The 24,704-nt window shown below is 38.5% G+C and overlaps 2 protein-coding genes across 18 annotated transcripts in view; one reads left to right on the top strand and one right to left on the bottom strand.

The window, feature by feature from the left end:
- LOC123589567 (serine protease-like protein 51) overlaps window positions 1-24,704 on the top strand; it is a 67,865-nt gene that overhangs the window by 39,915 nt on the left and 3,246 nt on the right. For 3 of the 6 annotated variants that reach the window (XM_045461851.1, XM_045461843.1, XM_045461862.1), the window contains 2 exons: window positions 69-211; window positions 391-700. In XM_045461851.1, the coding sequence (XP_045317807.1) occupies window positions 69-211; window positions 391-678 (431 nt within the window). In that variant the 3' untranslated portion in view covers window positions 679-700. Of the gene's footprint in view, window positions 1-68; window positions 212-390; window positions 701-24,704 lie in introns of those variants that run through there. The other 3 variants (XR_006708401.1, XR_006708399.1, XM_045461880.1) reach the window with 1 other exon arrangement.
- The window catches only part of MSRA (methionine sulfoxide reductase A), a 547,769-nt gene continuing 541,613 nt past the window's right edge, over window positions 18,549-24,704 (bottom strand). For 9 of the 12 annotated variants that reach the window (XM_045461958.1, XM_045461927.1, XM_045462022.1 and 6 more), the window contains one exon: window positions 24,674-24,696. In XM_045461958.1, the coding sequence (XP_045317914.1) occupies window positions 24,689-24,696 (8 nt within the window). In that variant the 3' untranslated portion in view covers window positions 24,674-24,688. Of the gene's footprint in view, window positions 23,303-23,865; window positions 24,697-24,704 lie in introns of those variants that run through there. The other 3 variants (XR_006708415.1, XM_045461941.1, XM_045462069.1) reach the window with 3 other exon arrangements.

The following is a 24,704-nucleotide window of genomic DNA, read 5'->3' as shown; positions in this document are numbered from 1 at the left end:
TTCATAGGCTTGTCACCTTCAGTGGTTGATTTGGCACTCATTCTCACACTAGCTTCCTCATTTCCCAGACCAACATGACAACTTAAACATGTACCTGCAGAAGATGAGAGTGCTGCAGATTAGCTGGAGAGAATGCAGCAAGAGGGTAGATCAGCTCTCCAGGAACATGGTTTGTGCTTGGAAGGAACCAGGCACCAAAGGCAATTGCCAGGTACTTGGCCCCTACCTCAGCCCCATCCTCCATATGCCCCTCCACTTTCTAGGTTCTCAGGAGAAAGCCCAGGAGTGAAGCCCCTAACCCATGCCACTAGGACCCTCTTATCCTGCCCTCGTGCTAGAGCTACTGTTGATTCCTTGCAGACTGTACCTTCTTCATTCTCTCATTCTCAGGGAGACAGTGGGGCACCTATGGTCTGTACTATCCATGGAACCCAGAGGCTCTTCCAAGTGGGTGTCTTCAGTTGGGGCATAAGATCTGGCTTCAGGGGGAGGCCTGGTATGTTTGTGTCTGTGGCTCAATTTATTCCATGGATCCAGGAAGAGACAGAAAAGGAGAGAAAAGCCTACACCATCTCAGGAGCCTGGAGAAGCTCTCTGCCTCATGTTCCACAGTATCCCTTACTGTTGGGTTTGGGTTCTCAAATGTTGCTTGTGACCATATTTACTGGTGATAAATGAAATCACTAAGCTTTAGACCCACCCTCACTTCTCCTCCTCCTTTCTTCCCTCCCATCTTTACACAAGCATCAATGGAGCATAGACTATGAGTTAGCTTCTATGCTAGACCCTGGAAGTTAGACATGGATTCAGTTCTCCCAAATATCACAAATCTAATGAATAAAGACCAAATACAACACTAAAAAGAGGTCTTTCATCACCCCAACATTTTGTGTTGTTAAGTAACTTCTTTTACTTCTCTTATGGAACACAATATAACCTAGCTAATGACCAGCTTTAATTCTGTCAGCTCAGTGCTTTACATAGACCCCCCAACACAGAGAGCTCCCCATCTGAGGTACAAATGCTTTCATCTACTGGGCCATTTATGAAGGAAGGTCTATGGTAGAGTTATGATCAGGGGTTTCTTGTCCTGTTTGGAGTTGAAAGTGGGATGATTATAACTTGGGACTTAAAGACCACACCTTTCTTTCCCTCCCCTTAATATATCCAAATAAAAAGTTAGCATAATGAAGTGGCTTGGAGGAATCAGCAAAATCTTCCCTTTCCATAGACATGGATAACTGAATAAGGGCCACTCTTGAGTAGCCAAAGTCATTACTCATAAAATGAGAAAGGATAAAAATTCAAGGCAAGAAAGTCAGAGGAAACAGAATAGCTTGTGTGGCCAGATTATAATACAAAGTATAAGAATTTGTTTTTAGAAAATTGTGAGACAATGTTTAAAGATCAGGGCTATAAAGTGAAATCAGGGACGAGTAATAGGGTCTTTTCTAGGTCCTTCCTTGGTTAAGTCTACCTGGCATAGACATGATCAGAATTAGCAGATGCAAAGAAAACAATCAACCACATGCAGTCCCACTGGAGTCCATAAAGAGAAACACATTAGTTCATTCAGATACCTTGTGAATACTGAACGTGTATCAGGCTCTGGAAAGATAGAAGGATGTAAATGATGTAAAGTTCATGTGTTCAAATGTGTATGAGTCACAATCATATGGCCACATCCAAATTTAAAAATATTTTAGAGGGTCTCATAGTGATTAGTTTCATGGGATATTATTATTTTACTAAGAGTTCTCCAGAAAAATAGAAAAAAAATGTGTGTAGGGCAGGGGAGGGAGAAAGCTAGAGTTTTATTTAAGAAATTGGGTGGGGGGAGAGCGCCTGGGTGGCTCAGTTGGTTAAGCATGCGACTTCGGCTCAGGTCATGATCGCAGGCATGTGAGTTCGAGCCCTGGGTACCACTTGTGAGTTCAAGCCCCGCTTCAGGCTCTGTCAGCACAGAGCCTGGAGCCTGCTTCAGATTCTGTGTCTCCCTCTCTCTCTGCCCCTTCCCCCTCACACTCTGTCTCTCTCTCTCTAAAAAATAAATAAACATTTAAAAAAAAGAAAGATATTGGGGGACACCTGTTTGGCTCAGTTGGTTGGGCATCCATCCCTTGATTATATCTCAGGTCAGTATCCCAGTGTAGTGGGATTGAGCCCATATCAGGCTCTGTGCTACATGTGGAGCCTACTTAAGATTCTCTCTCTATCTCACTCTGTCTCTCTCCTCTCTTCCTCCTCCCCTGCCCCTCTCCCCTGCTCTCTCTCTCTCTCTCTCTCTCAAATAAGTGAATAGAATAGAATAGAATAGAATAGAATAGAATAGAATAGAATAGAATAAATTGGCACATGCAATTATGGGGGCTGGTAAGTCTGAACTCTGTATGAGAGACCAGAAGACTGGAGGCCCAGGGAAAGATTGATGCTGCAGTCAGGAGTCTGAGGAAAGTCTGAAGGAATAATTCCTTTCTCCTCAGGGGACCTAAGTATTTTCTCTTAACTGATTAGATGAGTCCCATCCACATTATGTAAGGTAATCTGTTTTACTCAAAGTCTACTGATTTCAATGTTAATCATATCTTAAAAAAACCAAAAACCTCCACATCAACATCTAGACTTGTGCTTTACCAAACAACTAGGTACTATAAGGTACCCAAGTTGACAGACGAAATCATCACATTGATAAAGTGTCATCTCTTAGAGCTGCTGAGAAAAACATAATATAGGCTAGTTCTCTTTGGAGTTCAACAAAATGTAACTCACACCAAATATTAAATGATAAAAAAGAAGGAATCTGAAATGCCCTTATAATACTAAAACACCACACTTATTGATGCCCTTTATCCTACAGATGGAGGGACTTGTGAGATCTTCTCTGTCATGCCATTGAGAGATACTTCCCTGTTCTGTTTTTAGTCTTCTCAGGCTATTATGCTTTCCCTGGAAGGTCTTTGGGGTTTGCATCTATAAGGTTACTCTCAATTTTGCTGCTTATATATTAGGACAGTGTTTCAGATACCCACTAGAATTAACCTGGATGTCTGGTAAAAATGCAGATTCCTGGACTTTATCTCAGGTTTACAAAATTAGGAGCTCTAGGGGTAAGGTTCAGGGCATATTCATTAAGAAGTTCTCTGAGTCATTCTTTTAAAATTTTTGTTTTTATTTTATTTTTATTATAATTTTTTATTTTAGAGAGAGAGTATGCGTGGGGAGGGGAGAGGGGAAGAGAGACAGAGAGAGAGAGGGAGGGAGGGAGGGAGAGAGAGAGAGAGAGAGAGAATCTTAAGCAAGCGGGCTCCATGCTCAGTGCAGAGCCCAACACAGGGCTTAATCCCATGATCCTGGGACTATGACCTGGCAGAAATCAAGAGTCAGACGCTCAGCTTATTGAGCCACCCAAGCACCTCAATTCTGCAAAAACATTTATTTTATTTTATTTTTAATTTTTTAAAATTTACATCCAAATTAGTTAGCATATAGAGCAACAATGATTTCAGGAGTAGATTCCTTAGTGCCCCTTACCCATTTAGCCCATCCCCCTCCTACAACCCCTCCTGTAACCCTCAGTTTGTTCTCCATATTTATGAGTCTCTTCTGTTTTGCCCCCTCCCTATTTTTATACTATTTTTGTTTCCCTTCCCTTATGTTCATCTGTTTTGTCTCTTAAAGTCCTCATATGAATGAAGTCAGATGATATTTGTCTTTCTCTGACTAATTTCACTTAGCATAATACCCTCCAATTCCATCCACATAGTTGCAAATGGCAAGATTTCATTCTTTTTGATTGCCAAGTAATACTCCATTGTATATATATATCACATCTTCTTTATTCATTCATCCATTGATGGACATTTGGGCTCTTTCCATACTTTGGCTATTGTTGATAGTGCTGCTATAAACAGGGGGGTGCATGTGCCCCTTCAAAACAGCACACTTGTATCCCTTGGGTAAATGCCTAGTAGTGCAATTGCTGGGTGGTAAGGTAGTTCTATTTTTAGTTTTTTGAGGAAACCCCATACTGTTTTCCAGACTGGCTGCAGCAGCTTGCATTGCCACCAACAGTGCAAGAGATCCTCTTTCTCCGCATCCTCCCCAACATCTGTTGCTGCTTGAGTTCTTAATGTTAGCCATTCTGACAGGTGTAAGGTGGTATCTCATGGTGGTTTTGATTTGTATTTCCCTGATGATGAGTGATGTTGAGCATTTTTTCATGTGTTGGTTGGCCATCTGGATGTCTTCCTTGGAGAAGTGTCTATTCATGTCTTTTGTCCATTTCTTCACTGGATTATTTGTTTTTTGGGTATTGAGTTTGATAAGATCTTTATAGATTTTGGATACAGACCCATTATCTGATATGTCGTTTGCAAATATCTTCTCCCATTCTGTCAGTTGCCTTTTAGTTTTGCTGATTGTTTCCTTCGCTGTGCAGAAGCTTTTTATTTTGGTGAGGTCCCAGTAGTTCATTTTTGCTTTTGTTTCCCTTGCTTCTGGAGACGTGTTGAGTAAGAAGTTGCTGAGGGCAAGATCAAAGAGGTTTTTGCCTGCTTTCTCCTTGAGGATTTTGATGGCTTCCTGTCTTACATTGAGGTCTTTCATCCATTTTGAATTTATTTTTGTGTATGGTGTAAGAAAATGGTCCAGGTTCATTCTTCTGCGTTGATTAGTTGTCCGTACATTTGTGGGTCCATTTCTGGGTTTTCTATTCTGTTCCATTGATCTGAGTGTCTGTTCTTGTGCCAGTACCATACTGTCTTGATGATTACAGCTTTGTAGTATAGCTTGATGTCTGGGATTGTGATGCCTCCTGCTTTGGTTTTCTTTTTCAAGATTGCTTTGGCTATTTGGGGTCTTTTCTGGTTCCATACCAATTTTAAGATTATTTGTTCTAGCTCTGTGAAGAATGCTGGTGTTATTTTGATAGGGATGGCATTGAATACATAGATTGCTTTGGGTAGTATCAACATTTAAACAATATTTGTTCTTCCTATCCAGGAGCATGGAATCTTTTTCCATTTTTTTGTGTCTTCTTCAGTTTCTTTCATAAGCTTTCTATAGTTTTCACTGTATAGATTTTTCACCTCTTTGGTTAGACTTATTCCTAGGTATTTTATGACTTTTTTGTGCAACTGTAACTGGGATCGATTCCTTGATTTCTCTTTCTGTCACTTCATTGTTGGTGTATAGGAATGCAACCGATTTCTGTGCATTAATTTTATATCCTGCAACTTTGCTGAATTCATGAATCAATTCTAGCAGTTTTTTGGTGGCATCTTTAGAGTATCATGTCATCTGCGAAGAGTGAAAGTTTGACCTCCTCCTGGCCAATCTGTATGCCTTTTATTTCTTTGTGTTGTCTGGTTGCAGAGGCTAAAACTTCCAATACTATGTTGAATAACAGTGGTGAGGGTAGACATCCCTGTCTTGTTCCTGACTTTAGGGGGAAAGCTCTCAGTTTTTCCCCATTGAGGATATTAGCGTTGGGTCGTTCATATATGGCTTTTCGATCTTGAGGTATGCTCCTTCTACCCCTACTTTCTTGAGGGTTTTTATCAAGAAACAATGCTGTATTTTGTCAAATGCTTTCTCTGCATATTTGGAGAGGATCATATGGTTCTTGTCCTTTCTATTATTGATGTGATGAATCATGTTAATTGCTTTGCAGCTATTGAACCAGCCCTGCATCCCAGGTATAAATCCTGCTTGGTCATGGTGAATAATTTTTTTAATGTATTGTTGGATCTGGTTGGCTAATATCTTGTTGAGGATTTTTGCATCCATGTTCATTAAGGAAATTGGTCTATAGTTCTCCTTTGTAGTGGAATCTCTGTCTGGTTTTGGAACCAAGGTAATGCTGACTTCATAGAAAGAGTTTGGAAGTTTTCCTTCCATTTCTATTGTTTGGAACACCTTCAAGAGAATAGGTGTTACCTCTTCCTTAAATGTTAGGTAGAATTCCCCTGGAAAGCCATCTGGCCCTGGACTCTTGTTTTTTGGCAGATTTTTGATTATGAATTCAATTTCCTTACTGGTTATGGGTCTGTTCAAATTTTCTATTTCTTCCTGTTTCAGTTTTGTAGTGTATATGTATCTAGGAATTTTTCCATTTCTTCCGGATTGCCCATTTTACTGGCATATAATTGCTCATAACGTTCTCTTATTATTGTTTTTATTTCTGCTGTGTTGGTTGTGATCTTTCCTCTTTCATTCTTGATTTATTTATTTTGGTCCTTTGCTTTTTCTTTTTGATCAAACTGGCTAGTGGTTTATCAATTTTGTTAATTCTTTCAAAGAACCAGCTTCTGGTTTCATTGATCTGGTCTACATTTTTTTTGTTTGTTTGTTTCAATAGCATTAATTTCTGCTCTAATCTTTATTGTTTCCTGTCTTCTCCTGGTCTGGGTTTTATTTGCTGTTCTTTTTCTACCTCTTTAAGGCATAAGGTTAGGTTGTGTATCTGAGATCTTTCTTCCTTCTTTAGGAAGGCCTAAATTGCTATATACTTTCCTCTTATGACCGCCTTTGCTGTGTCCCAGAGGTTTTGGCTGTGTTATCATTTTCATTGGTTTCCATATACTTTTTAATTTTCTCTTTAACTGCTTGGTTACCCCATTCATTCTTTAATAGGATGTTCTTCAGTCTCCAAGTATTTTTTACCTCTCCAAATTTTTTCTTGTAGTTGATTTCAAGTTTCATAGTGTTGTGGTCTGAAAACATGCATGGTATAATCTTGATCTTCTTGTACTTACTTAGGGCTGTTTTGTGTCCCAGTATATGATCTATTCTGGAGAACATTCCATGTGCACTGAAGAAGAATGTATATTCTGCTGTTTTAGGATGAAATATTCTGAATATATCTGTAAGTCCATCTGGTCCAGTGTGTCATTCCAAGCCATTGTTTCCTTGTTGATTTTTTGATTAGATGATCTGTCCATTGCTGTGAGTGGGGTGTTGAAGTCTCCTACTATTATGGTATTAATATCGATGAGTTTCTTTATGTTTGTTATTAGTTGATTTATTATATATTTGGGTGCTTTCACATTTGGTGCATAAATGTTTACAATTGTTATGTCTTCTTGGTGGCTATACCCCTTGATTATCATATAATGCCTTTCTGCATCTCTTGATACAGTCATTATTTTAAAGTCTAGATTGTCTGATATAAGGATGGCTACTCTGGCTTTCTTTTGTTGACCATTAGCATGGTAGATGGTTTTCCATTCCCTTATTTTTGATCTGAAAGTGCCTTTAGGTCTAAAGTGGGTGTCTTGTAAACAGCATATAGATGGGTCTTGTTTCTTATCCATTGTGTTACCCTATGTCTTTTGAGTGGAGCATTGAGTCCACTGATGTTTAGAGTGAGTACTGAAAGGTACGAACTTATTGCCATTATGATGCTTTAGAGTTGGAGTTTTTGGTGGTGTTCTCTGGTCCTTTCTAATACTTGTTGCATATATATATATATATAATTTTCAATCTTTTCTCCCCTCAGAGAGTCCCCCTTAAAATTTCTTGTAGGGATGGTTTAGTGGTCACAAACTCCTTTAATTTTTGTTCGTCTGGGAAACTTTTTATCTCTCCTTCTATTTTGAATGACATCCTTGCTGGATAAAGAATTCGTGGCTGCATATTTTTCTGATTCAGCACACCGAATATATCCTGCCACTCCTTTCTGGCCTGCCAAGTTTCTGTGGATAGATCTGCTGCAAACCTGATCTGTCTTCCCTTGTAGGTTAGGAACTTTTTTTCCCTTGTTGCTTTCATGATTCTTTCATTGCCTGAGTATTTTGTGAATTTGACTATGATATGCCTTGTTGATGGTTGGGTTTTGTTCAATCTAATGGTGGTCCTCTGTGCTTCCTGGATTTTGATGTTTGTGTCTTTCCCCAGGTTAGGAACGTTTCCTGCTATGATTTGCTCACATAAGCCTTCTACGCCATCTCTTCCTCTTCTGGGACCCCTATGATTCTGATGTTGTTCCTTTTTAATGAGGAACTGATTTCTCTAATTCTTAAATTGTGCTCTTTTGACTTAATCTCCCTCTTTTTTTCTGCTTTGTTATTCTCTATAAGTTTGTCCTCTCTATGGCTGATTCTCTGTTCTGCCTCAGCCATCCTTGCCACCACAGCATCCATCCGTGTTTGCAGCTCAGTTATAGCATTTTTAATTTCATTCTGGCTATTTTTTACTTCTTTTATCTCTGCAGAAAGGGATTCTAATCTATTTTCGTCTCCAGCTAGTATTCTTATTCTCATGATTCTAAATTCTGGCTCAGATATCTTGCTTGTATCTATGTTGGTTAAATCTCTGGCTTTCGTTTCTTCATGCTCTTTTTTTTGGGGTGAATTCCTTCGTTTTGTCATTTTGAACAGAGAAAATGAATTAATGAGGTAGAAAAATTAAAATAAAAAATTTTAAATTAAAAAAATATTAAAATTAAAAAATTAAACATGCACACACACAAATTGAATAAATGATGCTAGATCCTAGGTGTGTTTTGGTGTGGGTGTTGAAAGTGGCTTGACAGATTAGAGAAAAAAAGGGAGGGGATGAAAAAAAAAAGAAAATCGTTTGAGACTTTGAAAACAATGTACACTGAAGTATAGTAAAATGAGATGATGGGAATAAAATAGAATTTGAAAAAATTTACACAAAAGTAAAGAATATAGTATCAAAAAATTAAAGAGGGGCGCCTGGGTGGCGCAGTCGGTTGGGCGTCCAACTTCAGCCAGGTCATGATCTCGCGGTCCGTGAGTTCGAGCCCCGCGTCGGGCTCTGGGCTGACGGCTCAGAGCCTGGAGCCTGTTTCCGATTCTGTGTCTCCCTCTCTCTCTGCCCCTCCCCCGTTCATGCCCTGTCTCTCTCTGTCCCAAAAATAAATAAACGTTGAAAAAAAAAATTAAAAAAAAAAAATTAAAGAAAAATATTTTCAATAGAAATTGAAAATAAAAATGAATTTTTCTTTTTCTATATTCAAGAAAAAGAAAAGAAACAAAAAAGAAAAAAAAGAAAAAGAAAAAAGAAAAAAGGAAATCATTTGAAAATTTGAAAAAGTGAACATACTGTAGTAGACTAAAATAAAATGATGGATGTAAAATAGAATTTGAAAAAATTTACACAAAAGTAAAAAATACAGTAAAAAAAATAAAGAAAAATATTTTTAATAAAAATTGAAAATAAAAATGAATTTTTTCTTCTGTGTATTCAAGAAAAAGAAAAGAAGTGAAAAAGAGAAAAAAAAAAGAAAATCGAATAGATGGACCTGCTAACAGATTGAAATAGGACTGAAATTCCTTCGTTTTCCCCTTGAAGTCAGACTATGAAGTGCTTTATAGTCTGTAAACTAAGTAGACGGTGAGACTTGTCTTCATGAAGAGCGAGGTTGGCCCAGTTGGGCGGGGCTCAGTGCAATGGCTCTGTTCTTTACTAGATGGCACTGCTAGCCTACTGGGGTGTATTGTTGTGAGGCTCACAAGGGCATATGCGCATGCGCGGGAGTGGTGAAAATGACGTCATCCAGGTACCCAGTCTGTTCTGGATAGCAATCGCGTACCTGTCCTCTGTCTTTAGCTCTCATCCACTCCCCCCTTTTTCACTCTCCATGACCAAGCCCCAGGCAATACTTCTCTCCCGAGTTTTGTTTCATATGCGGCTGCTTTCCCTGGCCCGTTACTTCCAAAGGACTGTGGCTTGACCTGTTCTACCCCTCTATGGGAGGGTCTCACCCAGCAATGGCCTAATGAACAATGGCCAAGTGTCGGCTGCACCCAAGAACGCTTGCAGGACCCTGCTGCTGCAAGTGCCCTGAGACTGTGGCCAGGTGCCAGCCTGCCCCAGAAGTTCACGAGACAGTGTAGCAGCAGCGTTTCAGGGATTATGGGAAATCACAGCACACATCTGACACCAGGCTTCACCCTTAATGACTTTGTTCCAGCACCAGTCTGGATGTTCTCTGGGGTCTGCTGGGACCAGGTAGCTTCAACAGTCTCTACCAAATGTCCTTCCAGCAGTGGAACCACTTTTCCCCTTGTGGCCCGAGAACCTCCCAGACCCCACTCTATTCCTGGGGATTCACCCTTCCCACCAGAGCACTGCCAGGTTTTGAGCTGCGTAGTTGCAGCCTTTGTGCTCCCCTTGTTTATAATCTTAATGGAATTTCAACCCTCTCTTTCTCCTTTCTCCCTTTTTAATTTAGTCCCTGCGACTGTTTTGAATTTTCTACCTTCTCTCCAGCTGCTTTTGGGTAGTGGTGCTTTTTCTGTATTCTTCCCCTGGTCTCCCTCCTCTCCACCCACAAAAGTGGCTCCTTGCCTGCCCCAGCTTCTCTCTCCCCAAGTTCACCTCTCTGCCCCACGTACCTGCTGAATTCTGTGGTTCAGGTTGTGCAGACTGTTGTGTAATCCTCCAATCAGTGTTCTAGGTATGCAGGATGGTTTAATGTTTGTCTGGCTCTATTTAATGTACAGAAGACACACAAAAAACTTCCAAGCTGTTCCGCCATCTTGGCTCCTCCTATTATTGTTGAGTTTTAAGTGTTCTTTGTATATTTTGGCTATCTGCCTTTTATCGGATGTTTGCTTTGCAAAGATGTCTACTTCCACTCCCCCAGGCTGTGAGTTGTTTCATTCTCTTAACAGTGTCTTTTGCATTAGTTTTTAATCTTACTCAAGTCCATTTTAATCAATGTTTTTTCTCACAGATCATGCTTTTGGTGTACCTTAAATGTAATCACTGAACCCAAGGTCACCTAGGATTTCTCATATTTTATCTTCTAGGAATGTTAAAATTTTGCATTTTACATTGATGCTTATGATCCATTTTGAGATAATTTTTGTGAGAGGTATAAAGTCTGTGTCTAGATTCAGTTTTTTGGTATTTTTGATATTTTTGTATTTTTTGAATGTCCAGTGTTTCCAGCAACATTTGTTGAAAAGACTCTCTTTTCTCCATTAAATTGTTTGCTCCTTTTTCAATACCAGTTGACTGTATTTGCACAGATCTATTTTTGTTCCATTGGTCTATTTGTCTACTCTTCTGTCAATACTACACTGTGCTGATTACTGTAGCTTTGCAGTTAGTCTTAAGTCCAGTAGTCTCCATTTTTCAACTTTGTGTATTGCTTTTCCAATTAAATTTTAGAAACAGATTGTCAATATTTACAAAAGAACTTCCTTGGATTTTGATTTGAATTGTGTTGAATCTATAGATTAAGTTGGGAAGAACTGAAATTTTGACACTATTGAATCTTGCTATCCACATACAGGGGATATCTCTCCACTTTATATATTTTATGTTTCTTTGATTTCTTTTGTTTCTTTAATCAGAGTTGTGTAGTTTCAAAGGTTGAATTTGAATGTTAAACTAACTTTGCATTCCTAGGCTAAACTCCAATTGACTGTGTTTATTTTCCTTTTTATATATTGTTGGATTCAATTAGCTAAAATCTTGCTTAAGATTTTTACATCTATGCTGGTGAGGGATATTGATCTGAAGTTTTCTTGTAATTGTCTAATTTTGATACCAGGGTAGTGCTGACCCTCATATAGAACGAGTTGGGAAATAATCCCCCCTTTTCAGCTTTCTAGTAGAGTTTGTATTGAATTGGTATTATTTCTTCCGTAAATGTTTTGTAGAATTTACCAGTGGGGTCATCTGGACTTGGCAGTTTCTTTGTTGTAAGGTTTTTAAGCACAAATTTCATTTCTTTAATAGATATAGAGCTATTAAGATTATCTATTTATTCTTGAGTGAGTTTTGGCAGTTTGGTAATTTGTATTTTTCAAAGAATTTGTCTATTTCCATCTAAGTTGTCAAATTTCTTGGCATAAAGTGTTTTCATAATGTTATCTTTTAAATATCTGTATGACCTTTATTTTCCTTTTAACATGTGTCCTTTTAACATAAGATGTTGGTGATTTGTGCCATTTGTCTCTCTTTTTTCCTGATCAGTCTGACTATAGGTATATCAATTTTATTGATCTCAGAGAATCAGGCTTTGGTTTACTGATTTTCTCTACTATTTTTCTATTTCATTTTTGATATTATATTTATTGTTTCCTAGTTTTTACTTATATGGATTTTCAATTGCTTTTTTCTAATTTTATAAATTGGAAGCTGAGTTCACTGGTTTGAGACTTTTGTTACTCTCTAATATAGAGATTTAGTACATAGGTTTCCCCTAAATAATGTTTTAGCATGTTTCCCCAAATTTTAATATGTTGTAGTTTCATTTTCAGTCAGTTCAAAATGCATTCTATTTTTCCTTTTGGTTTCTTCTTCGACTTGTGAGTTATGTAGAAGTGTGTTATGTGGTTTCTATTGGGCTATTTTCCAGATATTATTGTGTTATTGATTTCTAATTTAATTCCACTGTGGTCATAGCACATACATTTTGTATAACTTCAATTATTTAAAATTCATTGATACTATTTTTATGATCCAGGATATAGTCTATGTTGACAAATGCTCTGGGGTGATTGGGGGGAAAATGTATTTTGTCACTGGCCAACTGACCAAGTTGGTTGATCATATAGTTAATGCTTTTCATATAGAAATTTTTCTTCTGTCTACTTATTTTACCAATTATTGAGACAGGAGTATTGCAATCTGTGACTAAAATTTTCTATTTCTTCTTGCAATTCTATCAGTTTTTGTTTTGGGTCTCTTAAAGTTGTTAGATGCACAGGGTTTATGACTGTTATTCCCTCTTAATTTGTCACTTTTTAATTATGAAATAACTTTTACTCTGGCTAAATTCTTTGCTCTAAAATCTACTTTCTCTAATAGTAATATAGCCACTCTATCTGTATTTTGACTAGTTTTAGAATGGTATAACTTTTCCCATTCTTTTACTTTTAATCAGTTTCTGTCTTTATATTTGAAGTGACTTAATTGTAAACAGGATATACTTGGGTGTCACTGTTTTACCCAAATTTGGCCACATTTACATTTTAATTGATGTATTTAAACCATTTATATTTAATGTGAATAATGATATGATTGGTTTAAGTCTAGCACCTTGCTATGTGTTTTCTATTTGCACAATTTGTTTTTCCTATCTTTGTCCTTTTTAAAATGCTTCTTTTGAGTTAAGTATTTATTATGATCCCATTGTATTATCTTTCTTTGATCACTAGCTAGAACTCTTTTTTTTAAATTTTATTTTAGTGACTGATTTAATGTTTATAGTAGGAGTTGGCAAACTATGGCCTGTGGGTCTGTTTCTGTAAATCAACTATTACTCGAAGGCATCCACACCCATTCATTTACATTGCATATGGCTCCTTTCAAGCTAAAACAGTGAAAGTGGGGCATTTGTGATAAATACTATATGGCCCACAAGTCTAAACTATTTACGATCTGTTCTTTAAAGAAAAATTTGCTACCCTGGCTTACAGTATCCATCTTTAACTTATGGCAGACTACTGTTATATAATATAACAATTCATATTTAGTATAAAAATCCTTATAATAGTACACTTCTTCCCCTCACCTTTAACCCCTATTCTATTGTTGTCATACAATTTGCTTATTTATGTTATAAACCAGAGAGGGAGGGAGAGAGAGAGACAGACAGAATGGTTTCTAATTCTGTTTAAATAGTTATCTTTTAAAGAGACAAAAATACAAAATCATGAGCTATCATTTAGCAGTACTCACAGTAGCTGATATTTGAGAACAGTTTATTGCTTTAATGGAGTCAAAATATAGGGATGAACATACTTTCTTCTTAGCTTCTTTGCTTCAGTCTTTCCTCATCTATGCCCACCCTCATCATTGATAGGATGGGGGTGAAGGTACTTTCTGGAAAAACTTTACTTTCCTTATCTATGGCATTTGATGGGATGAGGGTGGGGATATTTTCTGGAAAGAACTTCAGACTGTGCTCAGGGTTTACTCCTGGGTAACTTTAAATCTTCTTTTGTAATGGGAGATAAGTAGACAGTTCTAAATCTCATGTAAGAATGGTTGTGCTACCTCTCAACAATAGCCAAATTGTGGAAAGAGCCTAAATGTCCATCAACTGATGAATGGATAAAGAAATTGTGGTTTATATACACAATGGGGTACTACATGGCAATGAGAAAGAACGAAATATGGCCCTTTGTAGCAACGTGGATGGAACTGGAGAGTGTGATGCTAAGTGAAATAAGCCATACAGAGAAAGACAGATACCATATGTTTTCACTCTTATGTGGATCCTGAGAAACTTAACAGAAACCCATGGGGGAAGGGAAGGAAAAAAAAAAAAGAGGTTAGAGTGGGAGAGAGCCAAAGCATAAGAGACTCTTAAAAACTGAGAACAAACTGAGGGTTGATGGGGGGTGGGAGGGAGGGGAGGGTGGGTGATGGGTATTGAGGAGGGCACCTTTTGGGATGAGCACTGGGTGTTGTATGGAAACCAATTTGACAATAAATTTCATATATTGGAAAAAAAAAGAATGGTTGTGCTACATGTATATGAATAAATCATTTCGTAGTATGAAGTCTTCTGTATACTAAGAGAGGCACGGGTATCATGTATTAAAGGCCAGGAAGGAGAGAGACTTTCCTGAAGTATGTGTTGCTTTCAGGATAGGTGGAATATGAAAATGGACATTATTTGGGGGATGATATTTAAGAAGATGACCCAAAAGGAAATATTAGGGTTTTGTAGAAGCTGCAGCTTCTCTAAGAGAGGCTTATTCATACTTTATTATGTCATTAAATAGGGGAGCTCTTAAGTTGAAGTAATGGAGCTTTATTTAAATTGGATAACAGACATTTGCCCAAATGTTTTATTTTATACACATTTCTCAAAGGCTTATGATATCCTAAACCTTTTCTTAACTCAAACTTTTTGACAGTAACTCTGAATATTCCTGGTGTAGCCCACAAATCCCATATCTCCACTGCTGTCTCCATTTCGTTTACCAGGCTTGACCACACTGATCTTTTCATTCTTTTAATGGGCTATGTTCTTTTTCTCCTCCAGAGCCTTTCCACAAGCTTGTCCTTTGCCTGAAGCATTCTTTACACCAGTCTTCCCTATGCTAACTCCTACTTATTAGCCAGGTCTCATTTCAAACATCACTTCTTCAGAGGGAACCTCCCTGCCCACTCAGTATAAAATAGTTTCCCTCCTACCCTTAGTTCTTTTATACACTCTCATGCTTATTGTGTCAGACTTAATTATTGGCCCTGTCCTTCATCCCTTCCTGTGTCAATACCTTTTTCACTTACCAGGGGGAAAGTGAATACTCTGGGGGAAAGAAGAATACTCAGATCTTTCAAAGCCTGTTGGATAAGTCATCGGAGATGATACTGTTACTAGGGACCCAAAATGTCATTATGGTCCTGGCCAAGTCTGAGTCAAAGTGGGTATAACACATTTATGGACCCCAACCAATAGATTCATTTTCCTGGTTTCAGGGTGCAAACAAAGGTGGTTATACTTAATAGCCAGCAGAATCCTTCTATTCATTCTCTGGAACCTTTATTTATAGTTTAAAAAAAAACCTGATAATGCCCCTATTGATCAAGATAGTTGCCATAGTTTGGGCTCCCTAGGACATAGACTATGAGACTATGCAAGAGATTTATTAGGGAGTGCATTCAAGATAAACACCAGAAGAAGGAAGGAAGCAGGAACAGATAAAGGAAAACTTGGGCTGTGATACAATTTCAGTGAAGGCTTCAGCAACCCCATGAGGTCCTCTGAAGCTGGGATCACCTTCCACAGTTTTCCAGATGAGGAAGCTGGAATTTTATATCCCCTGCATTGATCAGTCATTCAATGTGGGGTTCCTTTGGAAAATAATCATGACCTTGGGTGAAGAGGCTCTGTTCAGCCACAGCAATTCCCAAAGAGGCTTGACAGTCGAGGAAATAAGTCAAAGAGATTCCTGAAGGGGGAATTTGAGCATCACATCACAATGTCCACTACGGTAGTTAACCAGAAGTAGTACTGCATCCTAGGTGGAATTGCCAATATCAGTGCCTTTCAGTTCACAGATATGGTCTCTGCAGAAATCCAGATGAATCATGGCAGACAATGATGTACTGTCATACATTTTATCAATTGGCAGCCCCAATTGAGCTGTTATGCCTCATGTGGCATCGTTATTACATTGCACATGGTATGCAGTTATTGATCTGGAAAATGCCTTCTTTGCCATTTCCTCTAAGAAGGAAGATTAAAATTGGTTTGCATTGATTCCAGGTCCAGAAGTATAGTAGCTCACATCCACTGTTTTGGCCCAAGACCATGTTAATTGTCTTGCTCTCTGTCACAAATAAAGTATCACATTAACCTACTATATTGATGTCATCTTGCTTATCAGACCTGGGAAATAGGAAGTGGAAAGCACTTTGAATGCCCAAATGAGACATATCACTCCAGAGGATGAAAGATAAAGATTCAGTGGCCTGATACATTGGTAAAGCTTTTAGGGGTCCAATGATCTGGACATCCTTGGGGAATCCACTCTAAGAGAAGGGACAACCTATTGCACTGTACACCTCCTATCACTGCTCCTATCACCAGCAGTTGGTGGGTCCTCCTTAGACTTTGTAGATAGCATATAATATAGTTGAAAATAATGATCCAACCCATTTATCAGTGCCTCAGAAGGTTTTCGGTTGATTGTGGGGCTCAAAGCAAGGGATGCAGTACAAGATGCAGTACAAACTGACCTATCACTTTGGTCATATCGCCAATAGATCCAATGGCCCTGGATCCAATTTTGAATGGCCCTGAAGGCTCATTTTCTTCCTGTTTTTGGGAGCTCAACAGAGACCTGGGTTAGTAGGTCTGAGTTAGCTCAATGAGGAAGAAGCTAACTCTTTACTGGGCTACTAAACTCCTAAAACTCCTCTTTTCAAACAAGGTCACTTTTCAACCCATGAAGCTTCCAATGTTACATAATCCCAGAGATGTTCCTTGCTTTCCCCCATTCTGTAAAAATGTAGATAATTATGGTCATGGAACTCCTCTCTCCTGGAACACTAACCATACTATTTACTGTGTCCAGCCTAAAGTAATGAGGGTTCAGGGGATTGTATGTATTCTAATACTTCTCCACTATAAGTTCCCCACCCCAGTCTAGTATCTGTGTGTGCTCATGTTACTACGGTAGATATGGACATTGTAGGGAGTCTCTGTCAAGCCAGAACAGGAGAATTGTAGACTGTTATGGATCTGAAGCAATTTGCCTCTTGCAGCAGAGAATTTGTAAAACAATTCCTGCTGTGCTACGGAGTCCTAGTAGAGAGTGAGCACCTAGCCTTGGACACCAAGTAACTGTGAGACAAGAACTGCCTATCGTAACCTACCAATTCACATGGTTTGGCAGACCAGAAACACTCCATCTTCTGATGAAACTTCAGGATTGAGCTCAAACAAGTCTAAGTAACATGAACAGGTTACTTGTGTCTTTATGTCACTTACCTCTGTTGCAACAAAACTGCTCTCTCAACTTATATATTGACTTAATAAGAAGCCCTATGCCAGATGATGACAGAGGAAAAACCCTCAGTCCTCATTCCACAGAGGGCCCTGAAGATGGGCTTAGGCTGCAATACAGATCTGCTCAGAGCTGGCCTTGATGTGACAAGGAGGGGAAATAACCCTGTGGCAGAGCTTTGAATAGTACACTTGGTCATCTCCTTTTGTATGGAGAAATAGATAGTGTTAAGTAAGGCCTTATGGGCAGTGGTGAACAGCTTAGCTTGCTGGTCAAGGGCTTGGAAAAGGCAAGATTGAAATACCTAAGGTAAAAAGGTCTAGGTCTAAAAAGGAGGTGGATGGACCCGAGGAGAAACCTTTGTGCTTCACATAAATGCGCACTAGAGAGTATTCACTGCAGTGGAGATTCTAATCAATACAGGGAATCGATGCCTATGATGGTATCCTGAGCAACCCACAGTATGGAGTATCGTGGCCTAGAACACACACATGCGTGTGTGTGTGCACACACACGCGTGCACACACACACACACACACACACACACCCCTGAAGCTAAAGTTTCATGAAATGATACATATCCCTCCTATATGCTAGTTACCACCTACTAAGTTGATACCATGACTCAATAATAGGATGTGAAATGTGAATCACCATTTGAAAAACACTAATGGAAATCAATCCCAACCTTCCTTTTACATTTAAGGAAACTGAGCTCCAAAGAAGGCAAGGCTTGTGGTGCCTGGGTGACTCCGTCAGTTAAGCGTCCAACTGTGGCTCAGGTCATGATCTCACAGCTTGTGAGTTCAAGTCCTGCATCAGGCTCTGTGCTGACAGCTCAGAGCCTGTGCTGACAGCTCAGAGCCTGGAGCTTGGTTTGGATTCTGAGTCTCATTCTCTCTATTTCTGCCCCTCCCCCGCTTGTGCTCTGTCTCTGTCTCAAAAACAAAGGCAAAGCTTTGTTAAACATCATTAGCAAATGCAGGACTAAAATTCATGTTTCCTGACTCTCAGATCAATTTCATTTTTTGGCATCTTTCTCACATTTGTTAAAGGAAATAAAAAGGAAACATTTTTGAGGTGATAAGGGCTACAAGAAAATTTGAAAAACTTTCTTTTTAGCAAACATCTAAAAATGAAGGCTAAAATTCAACAAACATCCTTCAAAGTGCATAGCTGATCCCATAAGAAAGTAAGGAAGAGTTTAGGAAGTCAAACACAAAACAGAAGGAGTCCAGAGTTGTTATCCAGAATTAAAGGCCAACAAGAGGTCTAGAGAATTACATTATATGAACAGGTTGCATAAATCTAGACTCTTGAATTTTAATGGTCATGTGGGGGACAAAGACTTGAGCTTTTGGAAGGTAGGTTGTATGAACTGAGAACCATTTGCAAAGAAAGGACACTTACAGGGACACTTAAAGAATGGACACTTATAAGCTCAGGGAAAGTGTAGGCTAGGAAAACAAAAAACTCCTCTGGCAAAAGATTGTTCTTTGTTTTAGCTTCAGTAACAGATGGGGAAGGGTTATCAGAGAAATGGTAAACATGACCCTATCCTCATAAGTGTGTTACAGCTCCAAGTTAACTTTGTACATAGCCCAGAAAATACCAAAGTGAAAAATTAAAGTGGTCCCAGTTGTGTGTATCCCAGGAAATCTCTCAGAAAGAAGAACGACTCTCCTCTAGAGACTTGTATGTTCAGCATAGGTAGGGCTGCCAGATAAGATGCATGTCACAAAGTTAAATTTGAATTTCAGATAAACAATGAAAAAATGTCTCAGTATGCAGCATGACATATCTGAGAAATACACACAAAAGTATTAGTTGTTTATCTGAAAATCAAACTTAACTAGGTATCTTGTTTTTTCCCCCTAAACTGGCAGCTCTAATCAGAGTTCCTTACAGATGCCCACAGATTAAGTTTAGCCAGTCATGAGTTCAAAATGCAAAGTTGCTGAACTCATATAGGAAATAAGCCACCATGAGAAAGAGCAGGAAAAACAGAAGATTGTATACCTAAAGCCTTCAGATATTTACGTTATTAGATAATGAATATAAATAATTACATTACAAAAAGGAAGGAATTGAAAACTTGAGACTACAAACAAAATACTACAAAAAATGGCCAGGCAAAATCAAAAAAGAATCAAATAGAATTTATGGAAATAAGTAGAATCAGTTGGGGCACCTTATTGGTTAAGCATCTGACTTTGGCTCAGGTCATGATCTCATGGTTTGAGAGGTCAAGCCCTACATTGGGCTCTGCACTGGTGGTGCGGAACCTGCTTGGGATTCTCTCTCTCCTCCTTCCCCACTTCCCGACTTGTGCTGTCTCGCTCGTTCTCTTAAAATAAACAGACTTTAAAAAAAGTAAATAGAAAAAAGAAATAGAATCAGTAAACCAGTAGATGGATCTAAAGAAATTATGTGGAATGCTAAAAAAACAAAACAACACATGAGAAATGTGAGAAAAAAGTTACAAAACAAGGAGGATAAATTGAAAGGCTCTAACATATGGCTACTGAAGTTTTCAGAAGGAGAGAATAGAAAAGATGGAGAAAGGGAAATAGTCAATGAATCAAATGACCAAGAATTTCCTGTAATTGATGAAAGAAATTAATCCACCAATTCAGGAAAGCTCAAACCTGCAGCAGAATTTATAGACAAACACATTTTAGTGAAATGGCAAAATAACAGAGACAGAGAAAATCTTAAAATCAGCACAGACAAGAGAAAATGTACTTATAAAAATACAGCAAACCAGTAGACTTCTCAGCAGCAACAATGGAAGCCTAAAGATAATGGAATCACCAAAGTGCTGAGAGAAAATAACCACCATATTTAAATTGTTGACACCAAAAAGTATTTAAATTGTTGACAACCAAAATCATTAATGTAAAACAGATTTTAAAAATGGTTTATCATTAATAGATCTTCACTAACATTTTTTAATATTTAAAAGCATATAATTTAAAACTTAGAAGGCATTTATGTAGGTATATCTACAGCATCACAGTGTGTAATAAAAAATTAGAGAAAAACATAAATGTTCATCATCATAGGCACAAATAACTGAGTTTTAGTATAGCCATACAACAGAATACCATTTAGGTGATAACATACAGGAACTAGAGTTAAACTGATCAACATAGTTCACAATCACAGGCAAAAGCAAGGTGCAGAAGAATATGCTAACTATGATAACCCTTTCTATACATTTTTGAAATATGCAAGACATTACCATTGCTTAGTATATATTCAGATATAGAAAAATTATAAATTCAAGGGAAATATAAATACACAGTTCAGGCCATTTACTATGACTGGAGGAGATGGAGAGACCCACGGAGACCTTCAAGTGGGTTCATAGTGTTTTTGTTCTTAAAGTGTGAAGTATACATGATGTTTATTATATTATTATTTGTCCCATTTTTGTCTTCAACACCTTACCATAATTTATAAAAGTAAATGAAAAGGAGAAAAGAAAGACATTTGAAGTGTTTATAATCTCTTCTCATTTTGAAAGCAAAATGCATATGGAATGGTAAAACTAGTACTTATGAGAGATGGTTAAAGAGAAAATAAGGATAAGAGAATAAAACAGTGCGGGGTAAAGGTAGCAGATAGAAACTCACTACGAAAGCAGGTTTAGTTATGGGGTTGTTTCTCCAATTATCCCATGATTTTATAAGCAGAAGTCATGGGTCTCTTGCTCCTTTTCAGGCCACATCTTTGTGGCTCTGACCTGAGACCAAGAGGCTGGTGCTGCAGCCAGTAATTGGGAAGAAGCAGAAAACAGCTTCCTCTTTCACCTGCCCAGCTGTCTTGTAGCTCTGAGGCTAAAGACAAGAAGGGAATGCAGAGTTAGGCCACTGTAAAAACTAGACTCTACTGGAGTCCAGTTTCAGCTGCCACTGCAACTGCCTTCCTTCTGCATCTCAAGTATTAGCAAGTGTACCTCATTGGACCTTGAATCACATCGAAACTGTCAGTGCAAGGGAGCTGGGAATAGCAATTCATAGGCTTCCAGATCTCATGACACACAAAAATGGAGATTTAGGCTTTAGGAAACTGAATTTCAAATGCTACTAGACACTATATCTAGCAAACCCACACCACTTTGGTTTCTCAGCATACACATGCAACCTTCTACTATGTTAAAAAATTCTAGAAAATAAGAATAAAAACAATAGCAGTCTTTTGCTAAGCATAATACAAATATGCTTCATATAAACAAAAGCAATCTGATCCTTTTCCCCATAGTGGGAAGCAAAAGTCTCATAAATCACATCATCCATCTCTGGGTGATAATCATTTCTCCTTTAGAAATTCCCACTTATGTCTTTGTGTCACTTTGGATCTGCCAAGAAGCAGGTGCTAATGCAGAATTATATGTGAAAGGGATTTATTGGGGAAAGTACCTAGGAAGAATAAAAAGCGAGGAAGTGACAGTAGGCAGGATGTCTTCAAACCCCCTTGCAGGTCTGAGAAAGTCTTGATAAAATTGATGGGAGATCTTGAGCAAAGATTGCCACACTGAGTAGTAGTAATGGACCTGATCTAGCATCCTCTGCATGTCACTCTCAGCCATTGCTTGGGTGCAGCCCAAAAGAAGGGTGTTCTCACCCTGACTGCCATGATGGATTCAAAGGAGTAGCAGCTGAGAGCTGTTATCAACTACACTCCCTGCACCACTTTCTCTCAAAGCAGATCTGAATGGTGCACCTCCTTGGCCATCCCAATCTTGTTTCTAAAGACTAAATAATAAATTTAATGATCACCAACACCTGGAAAAGGAACGAAAAAAGGAAATAGGCATATACAAATATGAAAATGTAGGCAGATACTACATTTCTTGAGTATACAACCTGGGCCATAGCCAGTATGTGTGAATTCCTTCATCCAACTTGAATGAAGCTCAGCTGATAGTGGTTCTTTGCTTGGTGGTGTAACCCAAATTTTCATTTCTGAGCTCTTGGTGGTTTTGCCGGTATTGAGTTGCTATAGTTTTCCATTTCTCCTTTTGGATAATGAAATTCTAAGAGCATCTCTGAAGGATTTCACAGACTCCTCCTTGTCTAAACTCTACTTGCAATAAAGTTCTTCTCTTGATAGTCGGGGTCGATCATTTCAGTCTACACATTAACTCTTTCTTTCTTTGTCTCTTGGTTCAATGACATGGAGAGCCCCACACAGCCAGGTAGCAGTCTCAATTCACAGGTCAATAGATCCATTGTGTCTCCTGGAAGCAGAAGCACTCCTCCTTTGAGAACTAAGGTTTCTAAGCCTTCAAAGCTCAACATTGTGTGAAACAAAGTACATTTTTTGAATGGATCATTAGGTAGCTAGTGATTGGAGTCAGGCCCATTTTTATCCTTTGATTTACACACCCATGTTTTCTAGCCATAGGAGAATTGGTGCAATCTGTTGAAACTAGTTTTTAATATATACTATACCTTGTAAAAGAGCACTCCAACCTCATGCGTTGTTAGATCTCAGCAGGCTCACTTATGGAAACTTCAGTAAGCCATTCCGCTGTTCTGGCAGGCATGCTGCTTCTGGGTGCTGGGATTCATGTTAAGATCAGTGAATCTCACAGGCATCGCTTCTGTTGCATTATAACCAGTTGGTCAGAAGTTATGCCAAATGGAAAACCATATGCTGAATAACTAAGCATTTAGTAAGTCATGTGTGATGGGGTGGCAGAAATATGTGGTCAAGGTGGGTACATCCAAATACAAAAATAAATTTCTATTACTATGATAAAAAATCGCTGCCTATTCCACAGAAGAAGGGGCCAAGTGTAGTCAATCTTCCCCAGATGGTTCATGTGTCACAGCATCTTCAGCCTGCAGATGATGGTCACAACAAGGTATTATGAAGATGCTGATGCTTCTCATGGGAATTATTTTTCAATGCCTAATTAAACACAGAATCCTCAGGACTCATATAAGGGATAGAGTTAGAGGATGGCTAATCAGGTCACACTTAATAAATCCATTCTGATATTCCTATCCAAGGCTTTCATTTTTTTTTCTTTTATATTCTGCAAAGGATTTTCTACTTCATACAGGCCATCATTTGTCCAAGGTTTTAGTTCTCCAACCAAACAGCCAGAGCCATTCCAGCTGCTTCAGCTAACTCATTTGAATATAGAATTTCTCTCAAGTTCATCTAGACTGGTAAATTTGATCCAATCATATTTTACTTTATCCCTCTCCTAACCTCTTTAGAATCCATTCTCACATATAATCCTCAGGTTTCTACAGATATACATTAGCAGAATGTTGCAGTTTTTTAAAAAATATTTGGAGAGAGAGAGACAGAATGTGAGCAGGGGATTGGCAGAGAGAGAGGGAGACAGAAACAGGCTCCAGGTTCTGAACTGTTAGCACAGAACCCGACGTGGGGCTTGTACTCACGAACCATGAGACCATGTCCTGAACTGAAGTCAGAGGCTTAACCGACTGAGCCACCCAGGAGCCCATAGTTCTTTTAGTGCATACTATGTTCTGGGTCAGATTTGAACTTATCCCCTATAAAGTCTACTGGGATGATTCTACTTTTCGTTCTGACCAAAAGTGGTAGGAGTGGGTTGTAGAGAATCAGCATTACATGGACAAAGAATTATTTCAGCTAAGTCATTACCAGCTTCAAAAGGCCTTCCCAGAAGGGCGTGGAGGTGCTGCCTCTGATAGAAAGGCATACTCAGTGGGATTTGGGGTTTTGAAGTACACTGATTTATCTTTATGCATCCAAATATCCCATGGAAAATTTTGTGGTCATCTTCTTTACCAATTAATCACTTTTCACATGAGCATCTAAAAAAGTTGTGAATTCAAGTTGTATTGTAATTCTGCCACCTACAGGACTTACTCTGGATCATATTTTTGATACAATAGATACGAGATTCTTTTAGGGCAATTTTTTTTTTTTCTGTAAGCCATCCATTGGATTCCATTACACTAACCCTGGCACTTCTCTCTTCCACCAGAGCATTCCATCACAAAATTCACTTGGTCTCTTTGAATAGGTAACTGATTCCAGGAATGACAAGTAATGACTTGAGAAACTGTTCTGACATTGCATACCATGGACTTCCTGAATCCCATTTTCTGCTAGTGACGAGGTCATTATTGCATTCAAATCAAACCAGGCCTTGACAATGCATCTTAGATTTCCATCTTTGTAGCTGAACTTCCTGGAACCACTTCGAGTACCAAATGCTGCATCTGTCAAGATTCTATGAGG

This window comes from Leopardus geoffroyi, chromosome B1 (assembly GCF_018350155.1).
Source record: "Leopardus geoffroyi isolate Oge1 chromosome B1, O.geoffroyi_Oge1_pat1.0, whole genome shotgun sequence".
Taxonomy (NCBI): Eukaryota; Metazoa; Chordata; class Mammalia; order Carnivora; family Felidae; genus Leopardus; species Leopardus geoffroyi.
This window is presented reverse-complemented; position numbering and strand designations above follow the sequence as displayed.